A 22,957-nucleotide genomic window follows, 5' to 3' on the forward strand; every position below is an offset into this window, starting at 1 on the left:
ATGATCTCCTCTTAAAGGTCCCACCTTTCAAATCCCATATTGGGGATTAAGCTTGAATATGAGCTTTGGCAGGAACAAACATTCAAACCATAACAAGCTCCTAAAGTCATAGGCAGGAGAAGAACCTTAGTCCTGCAGCCCATGAGGTTTGGAAAACAAAGCTGATAACCCACTGCTCTGTCCTGGACTTCCTCATAAGGGTTTTGCCATATGAGTAATCAAAAGGTTTTGAAATCCCTTTAGTTCCCTGTGTAAAAGCCATAATGGGTGCAGCAAGTATGTATTGTTCTGCCATGGACAGAACACTAGCTTGGGTATGGCTAGGCTTAGTCTTGCCTATATGCCTTAAGCAAGTCACTTCCCTTTAGGGGGCTTCGGTTTCCTCATCTGTAATTTAACATTTGAAATGCTTTGACTAGATGAAATTTTAAGTCCCCTTCCAGTTTGAACATTCTCTGATGAGTTAGAGACCTTCTAGTCAATGTGATAACAATGTGATGATTGGGCCATTTTTTCCAGCAATATGGCTATTTCCAAATAGCCAGTAGTTACCGAAGATGTAACTACATCTCCTAGTTCATTCACGGTGATTCTCCAAAATCAGTAGGTGATTTATTATGAACATTTTCAACAGCCCAAAATCCATGGCTTATATTAATACCTGCCTCCCTTTACAGAGTACATTTTATTCTTTTTTTTTTTCCTTTTTGTCTTTTTTGCTGACCGGTAACAGGATCACAACCCTCGGTGTCGCGCCCGTACCGGGGACCAGCAATGGGATCGCAACCCTCGGTGTTGCGCCCACACCGCGCTCAGCCAGTGAGCGGGAACCGGTCTCCACATGGGATCCAAACCCTTGGCGGGAGCGCCACCACGCTCCCAAGCAGCACACTCTCCAGTGCGCCACCGGGCCAGCCCGACATTTTATTCTTAAGGCACATTACCTTTAGAATTACCCAGAGACATCCTTTCACTCAACAATGAAATGCAATTATTTCAGAAAGGAAAAAAATCTCCTATACTCAAGCATGCACCTGTGTGGTCAGATGAGAACTGAAAAACAAACCTGCTGCATTTGGGGGAGAAATTCCCCAGCAGAAGAAATGAGGCAATGAAAAGGCCCTTGATGGTGATTAGAATTCTGAACCCCCGTCACTTGGGCCCTTCTAGCTGTGCGGTCCTTAGCATGTCACTTCACCTCCAACATCTCATGATTGAAATAGGTTTCTCTAGACATTTTCTAACGCTGGCAGTACCACACAATCATCTATAGAACCTTTTAAATGTAAGATCCTGGGCCCCATCCAATGCAACTAAATTGGTATTTCTATAGGTGGGCCCTGTAATATATGTCACTAAAAATCTTTCCAGGAGATTCTGTCTCACACAGACCAGTGTTTAGAGACAAGCAGGCTTATCATCAGATCCCCCTCAGTCCTGATTTTGTAGGACTTTGTTAATGCATCTTTCAGATGATTTATCCCCAAATCTCCTAACAATATGTGATAAAATCTCTATAGGTAGCTATGGGTCACTCAGAGGAGAATTAACAAACAAACAAACAATGACAGAAACAAACCTTTATCTTCAGGATTATAGTAATCTAATCTAATTATTGAATTTATTCAACAACATTTATGGATGATGTATTATATGTAAGAATATACTCCAGGTACTAGGGGCAAACATTAACAAGCCTCACAAATCTTACATTTGCTGGGGAATACAGATAAGTAAAGGGACTATTACAAAGCAGGGTTACAAAGCTAATTAAAAGAAGTACAGGGTGCAGTGGGGGGGATGTTGGAGGGGCTATCAGACATATTTCAGAAGACCAGGGAAGGATTTCTGGAAGAGAAGACATCTAAGTTCAAACATGAAAGGCAAGGAGAGAATGGAGAAGGGCGTTCCAACTGGAGAGTGCATCTTGGGCAAAGGCAAGGAACTTCAGGCCACTGTGGGTTAGGTGCTGCAAGGTATGGATGGAGCAGGAAAGGAGCTAGGAGTGAGGACAAGAGATGAATCTGGAGAGCAGGAAGGGAAATCAGGGACCATAAAATTAATATTGGTATCAGGATCTCAGCAATGACCACCATTCGGAAACTTGTCACACCGTGACCTGTGCGCCCAGCGCATTTGCAGGGGTGACCTCAGCTCTTCCCAGGAATGCTCTCCTACCTTAGATGCAACTAGCAACAGCACAGTATGATGAGGTAACACTGTTTTTCTAAGTGTTCTCTTTTCCTGAACTACCATTCATTAGATTTTGGGTTCTAGCTAAGCTCTGTGGAGTGGAATGGAAGGATAAGACTCTCCACTCAGGCTTAGAGTACAGTGGCAGGCCCAGAGTCAGCATCATGTTTCCTGAGCTGAGAAGCTGAATGTCCAAGTGAGGACTGTCAGCTGGAACGTGCCAAGAGTATCTTATCTGAGAGAATCACCTTGGCTCTCAGATCGTAGATTTCTCCTTACATGAGACTCCTTTATTTTATTTTTTACTTTATTAATTTATTGTGATATAGTTTCAAATTTACAGAAAAATTACACCTACTTCCATGTATCCCTTACTCAGATTTGCCATTTATTAAAATTTTGCCCATATATATTGTGTTATTACCCAAAATCATATATATATATGTGTATATACACACACATTATTTTCTGAACCATTTGAGACTAGTTATAATATCATGTCCCTTTACCTCTAAACATTTCCAAATGTATTTTCTCAAAACATTCACACATAATCACAGTGCAATTATGGATATTTTTAAGATTAACACTATTACAAAACTATTATCTTATCCCGAGCCATATTCATTTTTTTTTCTTTAAAAAAGATCAACAAACCTTGCAAACCTTTATTTAGACTCACCAAGAAAAAGGGACAAGACCAAAATTAGTAAAATCAGAAATAAAGCAGGGATATTATTACATTGTCATTATGGCTTTTTGTGTTGAGGTTTAATTTCTTTCTCTTTCTCATTTTACATTTTTGTTCTACCAGTGGGTTTTGTTCTTTCTCATGTATTCATGGTAGTGATTATCATTTTTCAGATTCCAGATGCAGGACTTCCTTGAGGATTACTTGTAGGGCTGGTCATGTGGTGGTGAACTCCTGCAGTTTTTTCCCCTCATTTCTGAAGGATAGCCTTGCTGGGTATAGGATTTTTGGCTGGTAGTTTTTTTCTTTTGTTATTTTGAATATATAACAATATTTCTTCTTGCCTGTAGAGTTTCTGTTGAGAAGTCTGCTGTTAGCCTGATAGAGGCTCCCTTGTAGTTAACTTCACACTTTTCTCTTGCTTCATTTAAAATTCTCTCTTTGTCTTTGAGCTTTGCCGGTGTTACTACAATGTGTCTTGGAGAGGATCTTTTGGGGTTGAATCTGTTTGGGGATCTTTGAGCCTTCTGAATCTGAAGGTTGTGTCTCTCCCTATACCTAAGAAGTTTTCCATTATTATTTCATTGAATAGGTTTTCCATGCCTTTTCCTTTCTCCTCTCCTTATGAAACACCCATGATTTGAATGTTTGTGTACTTAAGGTTGTCTGCTAGCTCTCTTAGATTTTCTTCATTTTTGTAAATTCTTTTTTCCTTTTTTTTTTTTTTTGGTTTGCCTGGATTATTTCAAGAAGACTACCTTCAAGATCAGAAATTCTTTCTTCTGCTTGTTCTAGCCTGCTGCTTAAGCTCTTGGTTGTGTTTTTTATTTTGTTGAGTGAATCAGTTCCATAAGTTCAGCTACATTCTTTTTTAAGGGATTAATCTCTTTGTAAATTTCCTCCTTCATATCCTGGATTTTTTTTCTTATTTCATTATGTTGTCTAACTGAATCTGCTCATCTCTCAGTGAGTTTCCTTAAGATTGTTGCTCAGAATTCCTTTTCAGCCATTTCAAGAGTTTCCTGCTCTATAGGGTTTGGTATTTGAGAATTACTGTATTCTTTTAGTGGTGTCATATTTTCTAGGATTTTTGTTTTTCTAGTATCTCTATGTTGATGTCTGGTCATCTGGTAGAGCAGTTGCTTCTTCTATTACTCTGGTTTGGGCTTCAAAGACAGAGACATCCTCTTCTTTTCCCAGTCTCTGCTGGTGACTCCCCTTGTGTCAATGCAGTCAAGTGAATGGCGGGCCACCTGCATGGTGACTGTGGCTACTGCTGTGGTGTTGAGCCACTATTGCAGCAGCTATAGCTGTGGCAGTGGTTGTGGTGGGCCACCCATATGGAAGTGGTGTTTTCAGTGTGCTCCCTTGCCTGTTTCTGAGTGGGGCGTGCTGCCTTTAGCTGCTCAGAGCCATATTCAAACTAGGCCAACTAATGTCCCCCAAAATGTTTTTTATTTCTATTTTTTCCCATTGAAATATCTAATACAGGATTACACATTGCATTTTGTTGCCATATTTCTTTAGTTTGCTTTAATCATTAGGGGTTTATATGTACATTATTTACTTTATTCCTCACAACTAAAGCTCAGAAATGTCTAAGCAACTTACCCAGAATCGCAGAGATTGAAATCACAATCTGTTTCTAAAGAGCCTTTCCTTTCATGGTGTCGCCATAACTATTATATTTCTCGAACAAGAAACCAAGTATCTCTCAGACCTACGAGAGAAAAGACCTGGTTTCCCACCCAAAGTCTATCATTTGTTAACTGCATGATCTTGAGGTGCTCAGGAATGGTTACCTGCTGAGCCTCTTTCCTCTTTTGTATAATGAAAATAATGCTTGTCATCGATAGCCTCACAAGAGTGCTGTGGTGGTCTAACAGAATGGGTGTGTGAAGGAAAATTACCTTTTTAATTTGTAAAGCTTGAAAGATGTAAAAACCTATCAGTGTACATCATTCACACTAAAGTGTAAATGACTGGTATCAGCTCCTACATCGAATAGACAGAAAAAACAGAGAAAGAACAAATACAGTAAAATATTCACACAGAAAGGTAAAAGGGCACAAGAACAGGCTGAGGACATTTGAAAGACAAGTTTCAGCTACTTCATCACTTTTCTGAACCAATCCTTCCCAGACCCAACATGGTATTTTGTACTTTTCCAAATCCTGTTCCTAAGTTTACCTAAGATCCCAGTGTCCATAGAATGCTCGTTGCACCCAAACACACACACACACACACACACACACACACACACACACACACACACACACACACTCCCCCATCCCTGGGAAGGAGATCCTTCCCTCTCCAAATATGTACAAAACCACCAACCCCAAAGCCGGCTGTGGGCTGGCTGAGATCAGGGCTATTCTGGGGCAGCCGTTTTGCATGCTGATAGGGGAGGATTAATGAGACAGTCTGCTCATCCATTGCAATTAGAAACAACACTGGAACTATTTTGGGGCTATTTCTATGCAGGGAGATTGAACTGCTCGTCAGCCCTCCTCTCCCAGAGACCTGTGGGTAATTAGGGCCATGTTAAATATAGGAGAATCAACCCAGAGCAGCTCCATCTGCACTCGTGCCTTTGGCTCTGAGGATACACTGTGCCTTCAACTAGCACTCCAAGAGCAGTAAAAGGGGGATATAGCTTCAACTTGCAGGATTTTGTTGCTTAACTAAAGCTAAAAACACCCTGGCCTTTTAGCTCCACACGGGCTGTCCAATACAATTCAGGAGTGAAAACCACATCAAACCCAGGAAAGCATCCTGACGTTTATGGGCCCTATTTGCCAAGCCACAGTCTTGCCCTAGCCTACTAAAAAGGACAGTTCAGCTTAGGATGAGGGCACGGAGAGAGTGCAGTGCATCTTTAAACCTTATATTTGAATAAGAACAACTGAAAGAAAGAAAAGAATAATGGGTATGAAAGGACACCATGGTATATAATCATAACAGCTCCCAACTCCAAACACTTGCGTGGACACAGGGTCATTATGAAGCACTTTTCTGTCCTTGTGAAAAGGTACTCTTAAGTACTTTGCAGCATTAAATTATTTTCTCATAGCACTGGGGGCACAAAGAACAGGTATTATGAGCTCCACTTTACAGATTTTATCATCATCTCTATTTTCTAGAAATGGGGGTGGAGTATAAAATCAGACCTGTAGGCAGGGCCCACAACAGGTCCCAGAGAGAGCCATCCTGAGTTCCTGTGGCTGTTAGTCTCCATGACAATTACCTCTTTGTGAAATGTGTTCTTGGAGGCCTGCTACTCAAAGTGTGAAGTGTGGTCCTTGGATTGGTAGCTTTGGCACCCTTGATAGTGTGGTAGAAATGCAGAATCTTGAGCCTCATCTGCTGAATCAGAATCTGCCTTTTAACAAGGCCCTGTGATATGTAGTATGAATATCAAAGTTTGAAAAAAGAGGTGTATTGCCTTGTATCTGGCAGTGAGGTAGATCAAAGTAGGCTTTCAAAGAAGCTTGGCCAGCTGGAGGACGCTGTGAGGCCATTTGTTGCAATGCTGTAGCTATGAGTATTTGTTGTTGGTTGTTGGCTGGTTCGTCGATTGGTTGGTTGATCTGCATTTCCTAATGCTGATCAGAAAATTTTATAACTTGTCAGGCTCCCAGGAGGGCATCTGGATAAACTCAGCTCAACTGATATCCAGTCCAGAAGCCCTTGATTGCCTGTAGCTTGACCTCTGGGTATTGCCCTGAGGTGCTTGAAATTGAGGGTCCTAAGGTGAATTTTGGGGCCAAGACCTGTATTTCTATCAAACCTAATAAGGAATGATGTTTCAAAGATTCTATACTGGGAGACCCTATCCCCTAACTGGTGTAGGATATTCAATTGTATTTGTGGTTACTGAATGTTATAGGGGCTCATCCTCCACTTATCTATAGCTCAGTGACTGACATCCTAGAGATGGGAAAGTGGCTTGATGTGTTCCTGCAACTATATGTCTTGTCTCCACTGATTCCATTTTCCATATATGCTAAGTCTGCCTGTTCTTGCAAAACCTCTGGAATGGTAGCAGGGGCCCACCTATCCTAAGCAGACCCACAGAAATCAATTTTTGATGGAAACTGGCTCCAGCAGAGGTCGACTGCCTCAGATAGAAAAGGAAAGTGCTGACTTTCCACGTGTTTGGTGGGCTTTTTGGCCATGAAGTTCACTCTCAGGCACTGAAGGCACTAAGACCCAGAAAGCAGGCACTCAGACCACTGCAGGCCAGCTGTTGAGATAGGCCCACACTCTCCATCTCTGACAAGCCATTTGGACTACTTTTTCTGAGTTCTTTATATTTTCCCTACTCATGAGCTTCAGACAATCAAAACCACCTATGTGACACCTTCTTTCCTTTGCAAAGTACCAAGGGTGGTAGACACTGAACCATCTGGACACTTTTGCATTCACTCAGCTCCATCTGAAGTTGATTGAAGTGGACGAATACAGGCAGCAAAGAGGCACACAGGTGATGGCATCTCTGGAAGCTCCAAAGGTACCCAGACTATCAAGAACAATTATATTAGGTGAGAGGCTGCATTTCTCCAAACCTGGACAGTAGGCATGTGCCATCTTTTCACCCCATATGATCACTCAAGTTCTGCGGTTGTCAGGAGCTTCTAATGGCCCCATATGAAGAACTAGGTCATGTATTACTCCACCAGCTATCGAAGACAGAGGGATGGGAATTTCAGAAAAGGAGTGTCCACATTGGCTCTACTTCCTCATTCCTGAATAATTCTTTTCTTGCCCATGGAAGCAACATATATGCCATTTGCCAAACTACATTCTTAGTTGATTTTTTTTTTTTTTTTTTTTTTTTTTTTTTTTTGTAGAGTTAAAGGCCCAGGTCAGACTTTGCAAGTACTGCAAGTATAGCAGTGGGCAGGCAGACATGGTTCCTGCCTAATGAAACCTACAGCTTGGTGAGCGAGGCAGATGTTAAATAAGCAACTAGAGAATTACTTGCATAATTAAAATTGTGACAAGTGTGACCAAAAAAAAAACCCAAACAAAAAAACATACAAGGTGATATATACACTGGTTGCTGGTAAACCAGCTTTTTAAAAAAAAAGTCCTGATTTGTAGTGTCTGCCACTTTCCACAGTGTAAATATTTCCACCATGGCTGATTTCAAGCTACCAACAGTTGCAGTTGCCAGCTCACAAAGTTCCAGAATATTTAACAATCAGTTCTTGTTAGCCAGTGAGAGCCAACTCCAGCGCACCATTGGGTCAGAGAGAATATAATAGAGAGGGACTGAGTTATGAGGGTCAGAGCTTTCCTGATGAAGTGAAATTTAAACTGAGCCCTGTGGGATCAGCAGTAGTTAGCCAGAGAAAGAACAAGGACGTAATACGTTCCATACAGAAGGAATAGCTTGTGCAAGGACTCTGAAGTAAGGAGGGACATGGTGTTTGATGCCAAGGGAGAGGATCGATATGGCGGAGCTTAGTGTACCTTCAAACCAGGTGAGATAGGTACTATTATTATTACTCTCATTTTAGACATAAGGAAACTGAACTGGAAACAGACTGAGTAAATCAAGTAACTTGCTCAAGGACACAAAACTGCAAAATGATAGGGTATGGATCCGAATCTAGGCAATCTTTCTCTAGAGTCTGCCATATTATCACTACTTTCTGCTGCCTTTTGGCTGAGACTGAAGAGGTAGGCAAGAGCCAAACCATGCAGAATCTAGAGAAATTTGGGACTTGCTTCTAAGAGCAATATCGAATTCATTTCTCAAGGTATCTCTCTAGGCTGGCAGTTTTTAACCCATTTGGTTATGAGACCATTGAAAAATCTGATGAAAGGTATAGACACTCTTATCACAATGAATGTGTTCAAACACATACTCAAATTTACATATGGTTTCTGAGAGCTCACAGACAACCTGAAGTCCATTTATAATCTCCTTAGTGGTTCAAAGATTGCAGGAAAAGAATCTCTGTGGCTGCATCTTCTCCTGCTTGCCTCTTGCCTACTCTCTATTGGTTGATTCTTTAGTTCTTGCTCTCTGCCTGCCGTGGTACAAGAAACTTTCCAGCTTCTCTTGCTATTCCAGAAATAGAAGATTTTGTCTTTTACTGGAGTCCTGGGGCCATGTCATTTAAAACACCTCTAGCAAGAGTAATGGACTATGGTCAACAAAAGTTCATTTCGGGGCCGAGCCCGTGGCGCACTCAGGAGAGTGCGGCACTGGGAGCGCAGGAACGCTCCCGCCGCGGGTTAGGATCCTATATAGGGATGACCGGTGCGCTCACAGCGCTCACTGGCTGAGCGCGGGGTGGCCATCTCAAAAAGGACAAAAAAAAAAGTTCATTTCCATCTCAGTGGGCTCCTTGACAACTTTATTACCTGTTTCCCTCTTCCTTACATGGAAATCTGTTAGAACTTATTTTTCATGCTTTCCTTGAACACCCATATTCTGAGACTTCCTATTTTGTCAAAATATGCCATAAAATATCCATATGTATGTCAGTAATTCAATTTTCAATAAACCCACTGTACATGTATTGAATTATACGTCAGAGTAAAATTATAATGTAATTATACATTGCTCTGCCTTCTTCTAAAATGTTTTTGAATTTAGAGGTGATATTCAGAAGTGTTGTGAGACTTTTGAAAAGAAAGTGCCATTTAAATGCAGATCACTACAACTATAAAAATTATTTTGCTGCTATTACACCGTTAATCCTGATATTGTCCCTCCCCCTACTTCCAACCAGCCATTTTCTTCCTACCATCCAAAACAAGGAGAGACAGCTTTAAGTTAGCTAAAAAAAAAAAAAAAATAGGTATTTGAGGTAGTCAGCCACGACAGTTTTATGAAGTAGAGGATAGCTTTTTGATACCACCTCATGTAAATACAGTGGCTCAAGGAAACTCACACGAGCTCATGAGCACTGATTGTTAAATATTCTGGACTTGTGTGAGCTGACAACCCTTTCAGATGGCAAAAAACTAATGGGATGAAAATGCTCTGTTAGTCAGTAATGGAATACCAAGAAATACTATAAGCAAGACAAAATTGTAGAGCTGGATGCTACAGGGACAACCAAATGCCTCTTTGCTCTATAGAAACCTACAGTGTGAACAGATTGTATGGGAGGCTGTGGGCCCCCCAAGGGTATATAGTTTTCTTAATAAGCACTTGCCATGGTTCAAAGCACTGAAGATGTAAATAAAGCAAATGTTTGTCAAAAGCATAAATGTTAAGGGCACAGTGCTGCCTGGCACTGGAAAGATCAATGAACAGAACAAAATGGGAGAAAAGTAGACATTCTGGATTTTCAACCTGAGCTAGGAAGATGTCCCAGTCTTCTCTGACTATGTCTATTTTCACTGCGAATGAGTGCCTCGTCAAAAGGGTAAGGTATCCCAAGAAACTGCTAATCTGCTCCACCAGCTGTGGGACCTGTGGCACCCAGAGTCCCTGCTCTGCCTTGTTTGCTGTTACTTACTATTTCCAGGACATGCTGGCCTGCCTTGTAAGTGCACAGGAACCAGGATTCTTTGCTTGAGGACTTTTTTCAGCAACTGTGCACGCCCTCCCAGAAGAACGGAAGTGCCAGGGAATTGAAGCCCGTCCCCTACCCAAGGAGGACGAGCGGGAGTTGATAATGCCCTCGCTCCTTCACTACTTGGGAGGATAATTCCGAGTTTCATATTCTATGGTAGAATTAAGCTCCTGGTTTTCACAATGGTAACTTGTTGATAACTCATTTTTATTGGCTTCTTTCCCTACGCTATCTCAATTTTCTCTCCTTTACCAGTTTTATCAGAGGTCATCTTATCAACTGCTTATTTTGAAATTCCTGTCTCAAGGTCTGCTTCTGAGAAAACCTAAAACAAAGCAGAACCTATTTCCAAGATTCCACAGTTGGCTACTAAGAAGTCAAACCCCCACTAAAAGGTGCAAATCTGAAAGCTCACACTGCACAGCCAGGTGGGACAGCACCTTCACATAGTGAGGGGTTGTTCCAAATGCCAGTGTCAGGCTAGCCTTTGGTCACTGATTCTTTAGACCTCATCGAACAGCACGTAGGGACAGGAAAGGTCTGTGGATTTTTTTTCCCCCTGCAGGAGTATTTAGGTTTCTGTTTGTAATATATCAAGTCAAAGGGAGGAAAGGAAATTCAGAGAACTATCAGTGAGTTATGGAGTATAAAATGTTTCTCAAACCAGTCACCTTAACAATCTATGACCTGGTTAAAGTTTGATCCAGGTGAGGTAAGGTGAAGAATACTGACGCTCCTGTCAGAACAAGGCAGGCCAGCGTCACCAGGTAGGTGTCGCTCTCCCCTGGGCTCCTTTATTTCCACGGCTGAGGGCTTGGTCTTGGAGAGCAGAGGGAGACTAACCCTCCGGCCTCAGTGCAGTTCCAGCGAGGGGCGTGATGCCGCCTGAGGCAGCACGAAGGCAGAGAGTGCCGCAGCTCCCCTGGCCATGTCCCCACCCCGCGCCTCCTGCAGGGCGGCGGGAGGGCTCTGCTGCGCAAAGTCAACGTGGTGCAGCACACGTGGCCACAACTTTGCTACTCTTTCCATTGAGGGGCGGAGTCTCATTTCCCTCCCCTTGAATTTGGGCTTGCGTTAGTGATTCACTTAATAAGTAGAATTTGGCAGAAGTGATACCGAACTCCAGAGTTTAAGTGACTTGGATGTGCCGTGCCTTTCCTATACATCTCTTGGAACCCACCTGCCATGTTCTGAGGAAGCTCAAGCATTCCCATGGAGAGGCCCACGTGGACAGGAGCCGAGGTATCTGGCGGATGACCCTGGCTGAGTTCCAAGTCAAGTGCAGGAAGCACTTGCCAGCCAGTTGAGCAAACCATCTTGAAGTAAATTCTCCAGCCCCATTTGAACTGCCCCAGATCATATTTTTTATGCTGATAAGTTTACCAGAGGTGAGCTGTCTGTACTGAACCTGCCTGAAACAGATTAACAAAACAAACAATTTTTATTGTTTTAAGCAATTCGGTTTTGTTGCAGTTTGTTATATAGCAATAAGCTAAATGCCAAAATAGTAAACAAAAATTAATATTGAACTAAAGATTGTGAAGATTAGTGCTACCAACATGGACTGAAACAGAATGCAATGATGGTAATTTCTACCATATTTCCCATTTATTTCACCTATTTGTCTTACGCAGAAGACAGATGAATTTTGAAGAGTTACAGTGAATTTTTAAGATCTCTGTCAGGTGGTGGCTCCAATTGCAGCTGCTGTTCCAGGTGTGGTCTTGTTGCTTGAGCAAATTAACATGGTTCCTGGTACCTGGTAAGTAGCTATTGATCTGGCAAATGTTGTTAATAAAGACCAGGAGTTAGCAAATTACAGCCCATGGGCCAAATCTAGACTACTGGATTTTTATAAATAAAGTTTTATTAGAACACACCTACATTAGTTTATTTACATATTGTCTATGGCTACTTTTGTGCTGAAATAGTTAAGCTAAATGCCAAAATAGTAAACAAAAATTAATATTGAACTAAAGATTGTGAAGATTAGTCCTACCAACATGGACTGAAACAGAATGCAATGATGGTAATTTCTACCATATTCCCCATTTATTTCACCTATTTGTCTTATGCAGAAGACAGATGAATTTTGAAGAGTCACAGTGAATTTTTAAGATCTCTGTCAGGTGATGGCTCCAATTGCAGCTGCTGTTCCAGGTGTGGTCTTGTTGCTTGAGCAAATTAACATGGTTCCTGGTACCTGGTAAGTAGCTATTGATCTGGTAAATGTTGTTAATAAAGACCAGGAGTTAGCAAATTACAGCCCATGGGCCAAATCTAGACTACTGGATTTTTATAAATAAAGTTTTATTAGATCACACCTACATTAGTTTATTTACATATTGTCTATGGCTACTTTTGTGCTGAAATAGTAGAGTTGAGTAGTTAGGACAGAGACCATATGTCCTTCAAAGCCTAAAATATTTATTATCTGGTTCTTTACAGAAAAATGTTTGCTGACCCCTGGTAAAGACCATCAGAGGCAATTAGCTTTCAGCTGGCAGAGTCAGTAATACATCTTCACTGTCCTACCCCAGGGCTACTCCAACTTTATAGTCCTAAGTTGTAATCTAGTCCACAGGGACCATAATTGTCTGTCCATTCCACCAGACATCATTCAGGTACACTGTATTAGTGATAACATGCTGACTGTACCTGATCATCAGGATGAAGTAACTATTCTAGATATCTTGTTAAGATACTTGCATACCAGAGTGTGGGAAATAAATCCCGCAAAATTTGGGAGCCCACACCCAATGAAATTTGTAGCAGTCTAGTGGTTTAGAGCATGCTAAGATATCCCTTTCGGGGCATGGTGACAAGCTGCTGCATCTGATCCCTCCTACCATGCAGAAAGAAGTACAATGTGTAATGGGCCTTTCCATATTTGGAGGGAACATATACCTCACTAGGCACACTACTCCAATCAATGAAATTTGTAGCAGTCTAGTGGTTTAGAGCATGCTAAGATATCCCTTTCGGGGCATGGCGACAAGCTGCTGCATCTGATCCCTCCTACCATGCAGAAAGAAGTACAATGTGTAATGGGCCTTTCCGTATTTTGGAGGGAACATATACCTCACTAGGCACACTACTCCAACCCACTTACCAAGTAAGAGGAACAGTCATTAGTTTTGAGTGGGGTCCAGAACAACAGAAGTCTCTACAGTAGTTCAAGGCTGCCATGCAAGCTGCTTTTATGTCTAGATCCAGTAGATCCCATGGTGCAAAAAGTGTCTGTATTAGAGAGGGATCCTGTATGGAGCCATTCCCTGGATAGGTGAATCATTGAGGAGATATTTAGGATTTTGGAGCAAAACTATGAAAGCTTCCTCAGAAAAACTACTCATCTTCTGAATAACAATTTTAAATTGGAAGCTTCATCATGGGCCATCAAATTATAACGCAGCCTGAACTGTCCATGATAAGCTAAGTGTTGTGGATCAACAAGCTTCTAAGTTGTATGTGAATGACAGCTTTCCATTATCAAGTTGAAATGGAATATATAAGATCAGGCACAAGTATACTGAGTAAGTAAGTGGCTCAGATACCCACATTCTCTTTTCCCGATACAATACCTCCTGGAACTTACATCTATGACCTCACGGGACGTTCCCAGTGACTGGCAGACTGAAAAAAATATTTAGCTTTGTTTAGAGATAGCTTTGCATGATATCCTGGTAGTATCCAAAAATAAATGGCTACATTATTGTAGCCCCAGTCTGGGATGACCCGGGAGATAGTGGTGAAGAAAAATTTTCCCAGTGAGCAAAACTTCCAGCACCTGATGGTTTATTTTGCCTGAAAGGAGAGAGAGCCAGAGGTATGAATGTACATTTCTTCATGGGCAATGGCTAATGGTTTGAATGGATAATCAGGAACTTAGAAGAAAAATGTACGGAAAATTGATGACAGGAAAATCTGGGAAGAAATAAATGGATAGACCTCCTTGAAAGAGTTATGAGAATACTCACTAAAGCTCAACCTCAACATAGGAGGATCTTAAAGTGACACATCCTGTGGACCTCTGTCAGCGTGTGTGCACTCTCTCTCTCTCTCTCTCTCTCTCTCTCTCTCTCCCCCCCTTCCCTCTCTCCAGTCATTCCTGTCCTTTATCAATGAGCTCATGAACAAAGTAGCCATGGTGGTAGACATGGAGGGTATGCAAGGGTTCAGCAACGTGAACTTCTCCTCTCCGAGACCAATCTGGCCACAGCCACTGCTAAGTGTCCAACCCACCAAAAGCAGAGACCAATGATGAGCTTGAAATAGCACCATCCTCTGGGGAATCGGCCAGCTATCTGATAACAGCTTAATTACATTGGACCACTTCTATCATAGAAGGGCGGTATTTAGTTCTCCACAGAAAAGTACTCTCTATATGGATCTGGTTCCCTACCTGTAATGCTTTTGCTGAAATCAGCATCTGTGGATTTATAAAATCCTCATGTCTTACCATCACGGTAGTCCACAATGCTTTGCTTCTGACCAAGGAACTTCTTTGCAGCAAGTGAAGTGTGAGAACAGACGCTTGTGCACATGAAATCCGTTAGTCTCACCATGTTATCCGTCATTCTGAAGCAGTGGAAAGGTGGAATGGCTCTTTTGACAATGCAGTTACTGTGCAAGATGGATGGAAACACTTTGCAGGGCTATGGTATATTCCTGCAGGATGCAATAAATTCTCTAAATCATCAGCCAATATATGTTGCTGTTTCTCCCTTATCCAGGATTCACAGGTAGAGGAATCAGGGGTGGAAATGGGAGGAGATCCTCTCACTCTTACACCTAGTGACCCACTTGCAACATTTGCTTTTTCTACCCTCGACTTCAGAATCTAGTGGTCTAGAAGTCTTAGTTCCCAAGGGAGAGATGCTTCTACTAGGAGATACAGCAATGGTTCCATAAAGCTAGAAGTTGATACTGCCTCCTGGCTACTTCAGGTTCCTTATGCTAAAGAATCAACAAAGCAGAGTATCACTTTACTGGCTGAGCTGACTGTGACTATGAAGAGGAAATTGAGTTACTACAAGACTGTAGGAGTAAGAAGTATGTCTGGAATTCAAGGGCATCTCTTATACTTTCTTGTCCTGTAACTACTTTTGCTACTGTAACAAAGTAAATGGAAAACAACCCAGTGCAGGCTCAGCTACCAAGGGTTGGGTCCTTCAAAAATGAAGGTTTAAGTCACCCCAATAGGCAAGGAACCATGAGCAGGTGATGTGCTTGCTGAGGATAAAGGATACATGGAAGGGATAGTGAAAGAAGTTATAAATAGCAGCTATAGTTGCAAGATCAGTTACAGACATTAGGATGGTAAGAGTTATGAATATTCATTCCTTATTTTGATATAAATATATTTGGTTACATATTAACTAATTCTTTTTTCTCCCCTACTTGCCATCTAATATAAAATGTGGCAAAGGTAGTTATCCGTTGTATTAGTTTCCTAGGGCTTCTGTAACAAATTACCACACACTGGGTGGCTTAGCACAACAGACATTTACTCTCTTACAGTCTATAGATCAGAAGTCCAAAATCAAGTTGTCAGCAGCATCAGTTACTTTTCGAAGGCTTTGTGAGAGGTTGCGTCCCAAGCCTCTCTCCTAGCTTCTGGTGGCTACTGGTAATATTTGATGTTCCTTGGCTAGGAGGTGCATCATCCGGCCTCTGCCTCTGTTGTCACATGGCATGTTTTCCTTTGCATCTGTGTCCAAATTTCTCTCTTCTTAGAAGTACAGCAGTCATTGGATTAGAGCCCACCTTAATCCAATATGACCTCTTCTCAACTTGATTACATCTGCAAAGACTCTATTTCCAAATAAGATCGTATTTTCAAGGTCCAGGGGTAGGACTTCAACATATCTTTTTGGCAGACACAATTCAACTCATAACATCCTTATAATCGTATCTCAGCATTTAAATTATAAGACATCAAACGGAGAACGACTCAGCCAGAAAAGACTGAGTATCACCCAAAAATGGATAAAGTACCATATGGCCTATGTATCCTCTTTGGGGGAGAGGACCAGTGTGTTTTCATCTGCAGAAGTGATAGTTGCATCTTACTAGATAGCATTATTTTGCTAATGTCTTTATTTGAAAGTTATGAAAGGTTAAAAGAAGTGTAGATGAATGCCAAATTGGCAAGGGATGGACTCTGATGGTTTTGTACAGTATCAACTTATCTAAATCAGTAACCACATCTCCCAGAATCCCCTTTCCTGTTTCACACTGGGTTAAGGTCAGCCTTAAGGGAAATTTGCATGAGGTTGGACATGAAGCAGGAGCCATTTGAAGGGACACAAGCATTTAAGGCTAGCACACATTTCACCGATCCAGGGGCTCACCTCGACTTTGGGAAGCAGCTATGAGTGCAGCTCCTAAAGCACTCTCCAGATCTGTACCCTGAACTTCACCAAGTCCTATACAAGATACATGTTCAGCTCCATAGCAAAGGGCCTTAGATCCTTCTCCAACTCACCCATATCAAAGCTGGTAAAAGGCTGATGCAGGGTCCAGTTTTTCCTCCTAATTCCAGTTCTTTACTCTCCTCAACTTCATGCCCCACTTTTCTCCCTGATGGCCATGCTGGTGCACAGAAAGCTCGGCCCACCATCAGAGGCAACACACTCTTCACTAGATCCCACGATTGCCTGACGTCTAATCCCTAGAATAAAGCCCTCATTCTATATCATTCAGTGTCTTTGACCAAACCCTGAGACACGTGTCTTGCCCCAAACATTTGCAAAGTTGTCAAAGAGGAGGAAATTGAAAGCCATGAAAAGCATTAGAGTTCATGTACTACCACCTTCAAAAGGCGGGGCGTCTTCTACAGACAGGTGTAATTTCGGACACTTGAATACTTTATTATTGCCCATCCTGCTGGGGGCCAGTGCTTAACAGTCATTTTCTACCATCCTACCCACCACCTCCCATCCACATATAACGGTTGTTTCCAATCAGAGCTTGAAACCAAACATCAACTCGTATTTCCTAAGATTGTTTGTTACATGTTTGGGGAAAAAAGCACAAATATATTGTGTTGCAGCCTGTTTATAAGAGCCTGTTCCTAGACAAGCTGATTGATCTCTACCAATTTGGCTTGCCAGACTTCTTACCTTCAGAAGACCTACTTTATTAGCATTCTTAGTCAATTTCTGGAATGTGATTCAGATCCTAGTTCTTTACTAGCATAGATTATTTATTTTTTTTTCACTTTAACCTCTCATTTTCTGCTGTTTTTCATTTCACTGCCCTTTGAAAGGCCATCTCTCCCCTTTACTGTCAGCACGGGATTACTGGGTTGTGCTCATTTCTTCTTTCATATCTCCCCTTGCACATGGCCTCCATTTGTCAGCCTCCTTGCCCCACCTCCTGCCCTGCCCTGCCTGTCCTCATCCAAAACTAGTTGTCACAAGCTCTTCCATGAAATGTGAACCTCTATCCTGGTTCATATGTGTTAAGTGGAAAAGTACTAGCTATTGAAATAAATGTATATAGAAGAGCTGGAGCTGGTATTCTGTTCAACTTAAAATAACAGTGCCTGCTATACTTGTTTGTTTTTAACTATATATATTATGGATTCAATTAAATCATAAAATTCACTCGGCATAAAACAACCCTTGCTGGATTCTGAAAACGATGCATTTATTTGTCAGAGACTGCTTTCTCAGGAAGACACAATTATTTCCTAGCTTAGCTCTAAAGCTCCCAGGCACCTAGCGAGGCCCAGAAACCTGGGGAGTCTGGTTTCTAGAGCAATGGCTTGGTAAATCCATATTATATTCATGAAGTGGTTAACATTCCTCATGAAGAAATGGAGGCTAAGTGACTCAAAGCAGATTAGTTGAAAAGACCTGAGTCCCTCTCTCAGAATTTTTGGTATGCTGGTTGGCAGGATTCCTGTCTGCCCCAGGATAAACTCTCTCTCAAAATCATAAACTTCCAAAAACATGAATCATTTCCATGTAGCTAAAGAAGAGAAATTATACTGATCCTTCTTGTTTTAAAAGGAAGGAAACAAACCGTATACACTATCAGAAATTTAACATTTGGATTTAGAAAAAACAAAAAGGAATGTCTAGTAAATTACCATGTATTTTAAATCACTGATTAAATATCAACATGACTCCTTAAATAAACTCTAGCACCAAGGAAATTGTTAGTCTGAAGGGTAGAAAGCGTCATGACAGAGTTTTACTTTTCACCTGATTAACATGTCGACATGTTGAATTAAACTAAAATAATCCCAACCAACTCTCAGTTCATTCCCGTTAAATTCAATCTCTACTTTTCTAATAATAAAAAACAAATTAAAATTACTTTTGGTAGAAAAGCGATGTAAAAAAATGTCAAAAATATTTCAACATTGGCCAGCAAATGTTCTAAACACAGTTTACGTCAAATAAAGTCATATAGAATTGGACATGCCAGGTTCTTCAACTCTTTCAGTCACCCCAGGCAAATTTCAGTTTGCCATGAATCTTGCCTATGGCCAAGTCCCTCTAGACTGTTTTAATAGGCTATCTATTTTAATAAAACATAGAAAATGTTTGGATTGCGTTCTTCCCTTGCCCCACCCAAATTGTCCGTGAAGTGGGAACCCAGCTATGTATTAACCAGGTGTCACCATGAAGAAGCTTCTAAGGACTCTGTGCATAGGAAGCTGAGTTTGATTTGCTGGGAAAATACAGAACAGCAATTTGTTGCAATGCACTACATGGTCAATGTCACCAAAGACGTCAAGTGAGCAAGTGGCAATGGAGGGGGTGAGAACCATCAAGACCCCTAAATGGCAGATTGTCACAAATATTTATCAAATAGCCACTGGGGAGGTCACTGAATTCTAACCAATCGATCCAGCAGTAATTTGGTTACCAAGGCTCAAAGGAGGACAGGAACCTCCCAGACCCTTAAGCTCACTATACCTGAGGCTTCCTAACATGAGGCATTATGTTTGCAGAAGAGGATGACAGGTTGTGAGAATGGAGGGGACGATGACTGGGCAGCTCAATATGGGAGCTCTTTCACTTCCTTGCTAATCTGTTTCACTTGAGAACAGAGACTATTTTCTGGTCTTCATCTCCCTTTCCCTACATAAAAATGTGTTTTATTTCTGATTACATTATATGTACAAATTACCGGAAGTAAAAGACTCTTGAACCTGAGTTAAGGTAAAAGAGAAGTAAAGAAGACACATCCCCAGACGAGTGTCATTTATATAAATGAAAATAATTTTTTACACAATCAACAGAAACACACCAAGATTTTTTTGCAAAAAATATTTTTAAATAAATTTTTTTTTTTTTACATTCTGATATACATACATAACAAGATTTATGGCACTGTAATCAGAATCAAATCAAAAAAACAAAAAACAAAAAAAGGGAAAAGTAAAAAGGGAAGGAAAGTAACTGGTATTGTTGAATTCTTTTCTATCTCCAAGCTGGCAAATTTGCACTACTTATTTTCATTCACTGCCAGCTCTAACTTGTTTGCACACTCAAAACACCATATTATTGCACAAGAAGCCAGTGAAGGCATATGGTATAACAGTCAGTTCCTTGCCATTTTGAAAAATCTCTTAAACCTAGAGAAAGGGGAAAAAAAATCCAGAGCACAAAACACAAAATTAACAGTATCTTTTGTCTCTTTAAAGAATGTGTGAAGGGTTCTTAGACCACTTAAGCTGCCCTGATCTTCTCTTTGCACCAGTGAGCACGACAGGGCTTGGTTTGGTTGGGTTTTTGTTTTCCAGATGAATGGCCCAGCGGATCCCAGGCCTTCATGATTCAGTGTCTTTTCTATTTACTTTTGGTTCTTTTTAATTGGTTTAAAGTATAGTATCTTCGGTCTATGAACCTGCACAGACTATTTAGTCATAAACTCTACAAATAGCTTAAAAGCAAAGGGGGAGAAACAAGTTGTATTATATTTTTATTGTTGGCTTTAAAAAATGACTTCTTTAGCCTCCCTGTTTTGTCAGTTTGTGGGAAGTGAATCTCAATGGCATCAAAAGTTATAATCTTCTCACACTTGTTAAAAATAAAGTTTTTAAACAAGTTTGTTCTGTTCACAAACTTCACCCCCAAATAAAAAAATAAAGAGAGAACAAACAGAATCCGTCCTCCTTCCTCTTCGTCTCCTGATGGACAGCAGGAATCCTTTCTGTCCCGGCTGCTGTCACACCACCGTTTCCACGCCCACCAGCTTTGGTGTAAGGATTCGCGGTGTCACACCGTTGTTGAGGTCTTCTTCAAACTCTAGCAACTGCCCCATGAAGTTAAGGTTTGGGGAAATAATTGGTCGTTTGCCTTTGACAAATTTATAAGCATCAGTCATGGTCATCCTTGTGTGCTTCATCAAGTAAGCAATGACGATAGTGGCAGAGCGTGACACTCCCGCCTGGCAGTGGATGAGAAGCCCCTTCCCACACTGGTGAGCTTCCTCTGGAAAAACAGAGAAGGACAAGAGGTGAAGGGAAGGAGAAAGGGAGACGGACAGAGAGAGACTCACTTTTATCTCAACTTGACAATGCCTTATGTTACGGAGAAAGAATGAGTTAAAACAGTTTTAAAACCAAGTCTAATCTACTAGTTAATTATGTGTATGTCACAACTTCCAGCACTGGCTAAAATCAATATTAGTGTGAATGAGAAGCTACATGTCTACATTTAAAGAGAAGATGAAGTGAAAAAAATCACTCATAGAAACAGTTTCCTTCAAAGGTGATGGCAGTGGACTGAAGCTAGACCAACTGCACAACTAATGTACGTGCTAAGCGAGCTGCGGATTAAGTAGACCCCAACAGTCTCCGTAGCTGCCCTCTCAGATGTCTTATTTCCAACCCCCTCCCCCTTTTTTTAAAAATCATATTACTGAAGAAAAAGAAAGGAAGGGAAGGGAGGGCAAAAATCATACATATACACATAAATATACACACACATATATACATGTATGTGCATATATAATATAGTTCCTCTTCTGATAAAGGATGTTAATTCCACTTGCTAGGTTGTATGACTTATCAAAACTAGAGTTAACATTGAATCTCCCACCTGTAACAGAGAAAACACACATTTCTTTCTTTATGCTACAGAATTGCTCTGTACAGGAACTGGCATTAAATGGATAAGAGGTTTCGGTCTTACTAAACCATGATCAAGGTGAAAGGAACAAAACTCAACTAGAAAGTTAGCATGTTCAGCTTCTCACCAGAAAAGCCAACTGTTGCATAGTTAACTAACCACTTGTAGTACACAGGCCCAGGGTGTCGCCTCTCTTAAGGGTTCAACTCTCTTTCATCCACGTACTCCATTCCAACTGGCAATGATGCGGGAGCTGGCCAAAGCAACCGAAAGAGGCAATACTTTCTACATTTTCAGATACACTGAAAGCTCAGGATATTGGCTTGCGGGCACTGCCTGAACAGATTCTTAATGACACTTCTAGACTAAAAGGCATCCCCAAGAAAGCTTACCTGAAGAAATACCAATTAGATGAAAAGTCTGGGAAGCAGAGGAGGTAAAGAGAGCAGTGATTCAACTTACATGACTTCTACTGCCTACCCACCAGCGGACCAAGAAAAGAAATATGATGTAAATTTTCATCTTAAAAACCTATAGAAGGGCCGGCCCGGTAGCGCACTGCTACAGTGTGCCTCTTGGGAGCTCGGCGGTGCTCCTGACGAGGGTTCAGATCCCACATACAGACCGGTTCCCGCTCACTGGCTGAGCGAGGTGCGGGCGCAGCACCGAGGGTTGCGATCCCATTGCCGGACACGAAAAAAGACAAAAAGGAAAAAAAAAAAAAAACCTATAGAAGAAGCTTACTAGATAAGATTAACATAGATAAAAGTATTTCAAGAAATGTAAGCATTTCCCATTTTCAATTTCTTCTCTTCAGAACACACTATTTACTGGCCTTCAAACAAAAAGAGGCTTGGTGGTAAGTGAATGAACTGCTGAGCGCTAGGTTAGACCACCGGTTCCACTACACACTAGGTGTGACCCCGAGTGAGTCACATAACTTTCCAGAGCCTCAGTCTTCCTGTCTGCATAATGAGAATAATACTAGCTAACCAGCCTCCAGGAACATGGGAATAATATCACTCGACCAGAGAATAAATGAACTGGCATAGTTAAACCCTGCACCTACACTCTGCTTCGTTTATAGTAGACTCTCAGTGAATGTCATTATCTGTATAAAACCCACTGCATTTTCCCCAGAGCAAGACGATTAGATTTCAGTTTATCCAGTAAGACAACAATGAAAATAAAATTGTGCCAATGCAGGTTGTGATTCCGAATTATTCTTCGGCTAAATGCTGTTTATTATTGTTTTGTTGTGGTGGTAGTTGTTGTTTTCCTTCTCAAAAAGCAGGTAAGAGTGAATAATCTATAAGGAATGTGAGTGCTTTGGTTGAAATTCTCTTAAAACAAGCTTATCATATGTTACTCATTAAATGAAAAACAATCTCCTAACTTTCCCCAACTGGAATTAAGTCAGATGAAATTGCAGTCAT

General features: G+C 41.2%; 1 protein-coding gene across 1 annotated transcript in view; it reads right to left on the reverse strand.

Moving 5' to 3' along the window:
• Positions 1 to 19,642: 19,642 nt before the first annotated feature.
• Positions 19,643 to 22,957, reverse strand: part of DUSP10 (dual specificity phosphatase 10) — a 38,473-nt gene continuing 35,158 nt past the window's right edge. Inside the window, exon 3 of the mRNA XM_008592883.1 lies at positions 19,643 to 20,882. Within this exon, the coding sequence (XP_008591105.1) occupies positions 20,617 to 20,882 (266 nt within the window). The 3' untranslated portion in view covers positions 19,643 to 20,616. The remainder of the gene's footprint in view (positions 20,883 to 22,957) is intronic.

The sequence above is a fragment of the Galeopterus variegatus genome, unplaced genomic scaffold, assembly GCF_000696425.1.
Source record: "Galeopterus variegatus unplaced genomic scaffold, G_variegatus-3.0.2 Scaffold8429, whole genome shotgun sequence".
NCBI lineage: Eukaryota > Metazoa > Chordata > Mammalia > Dermoptera > Cynocephalidae > Galeopterus > Galeopterus variegatus.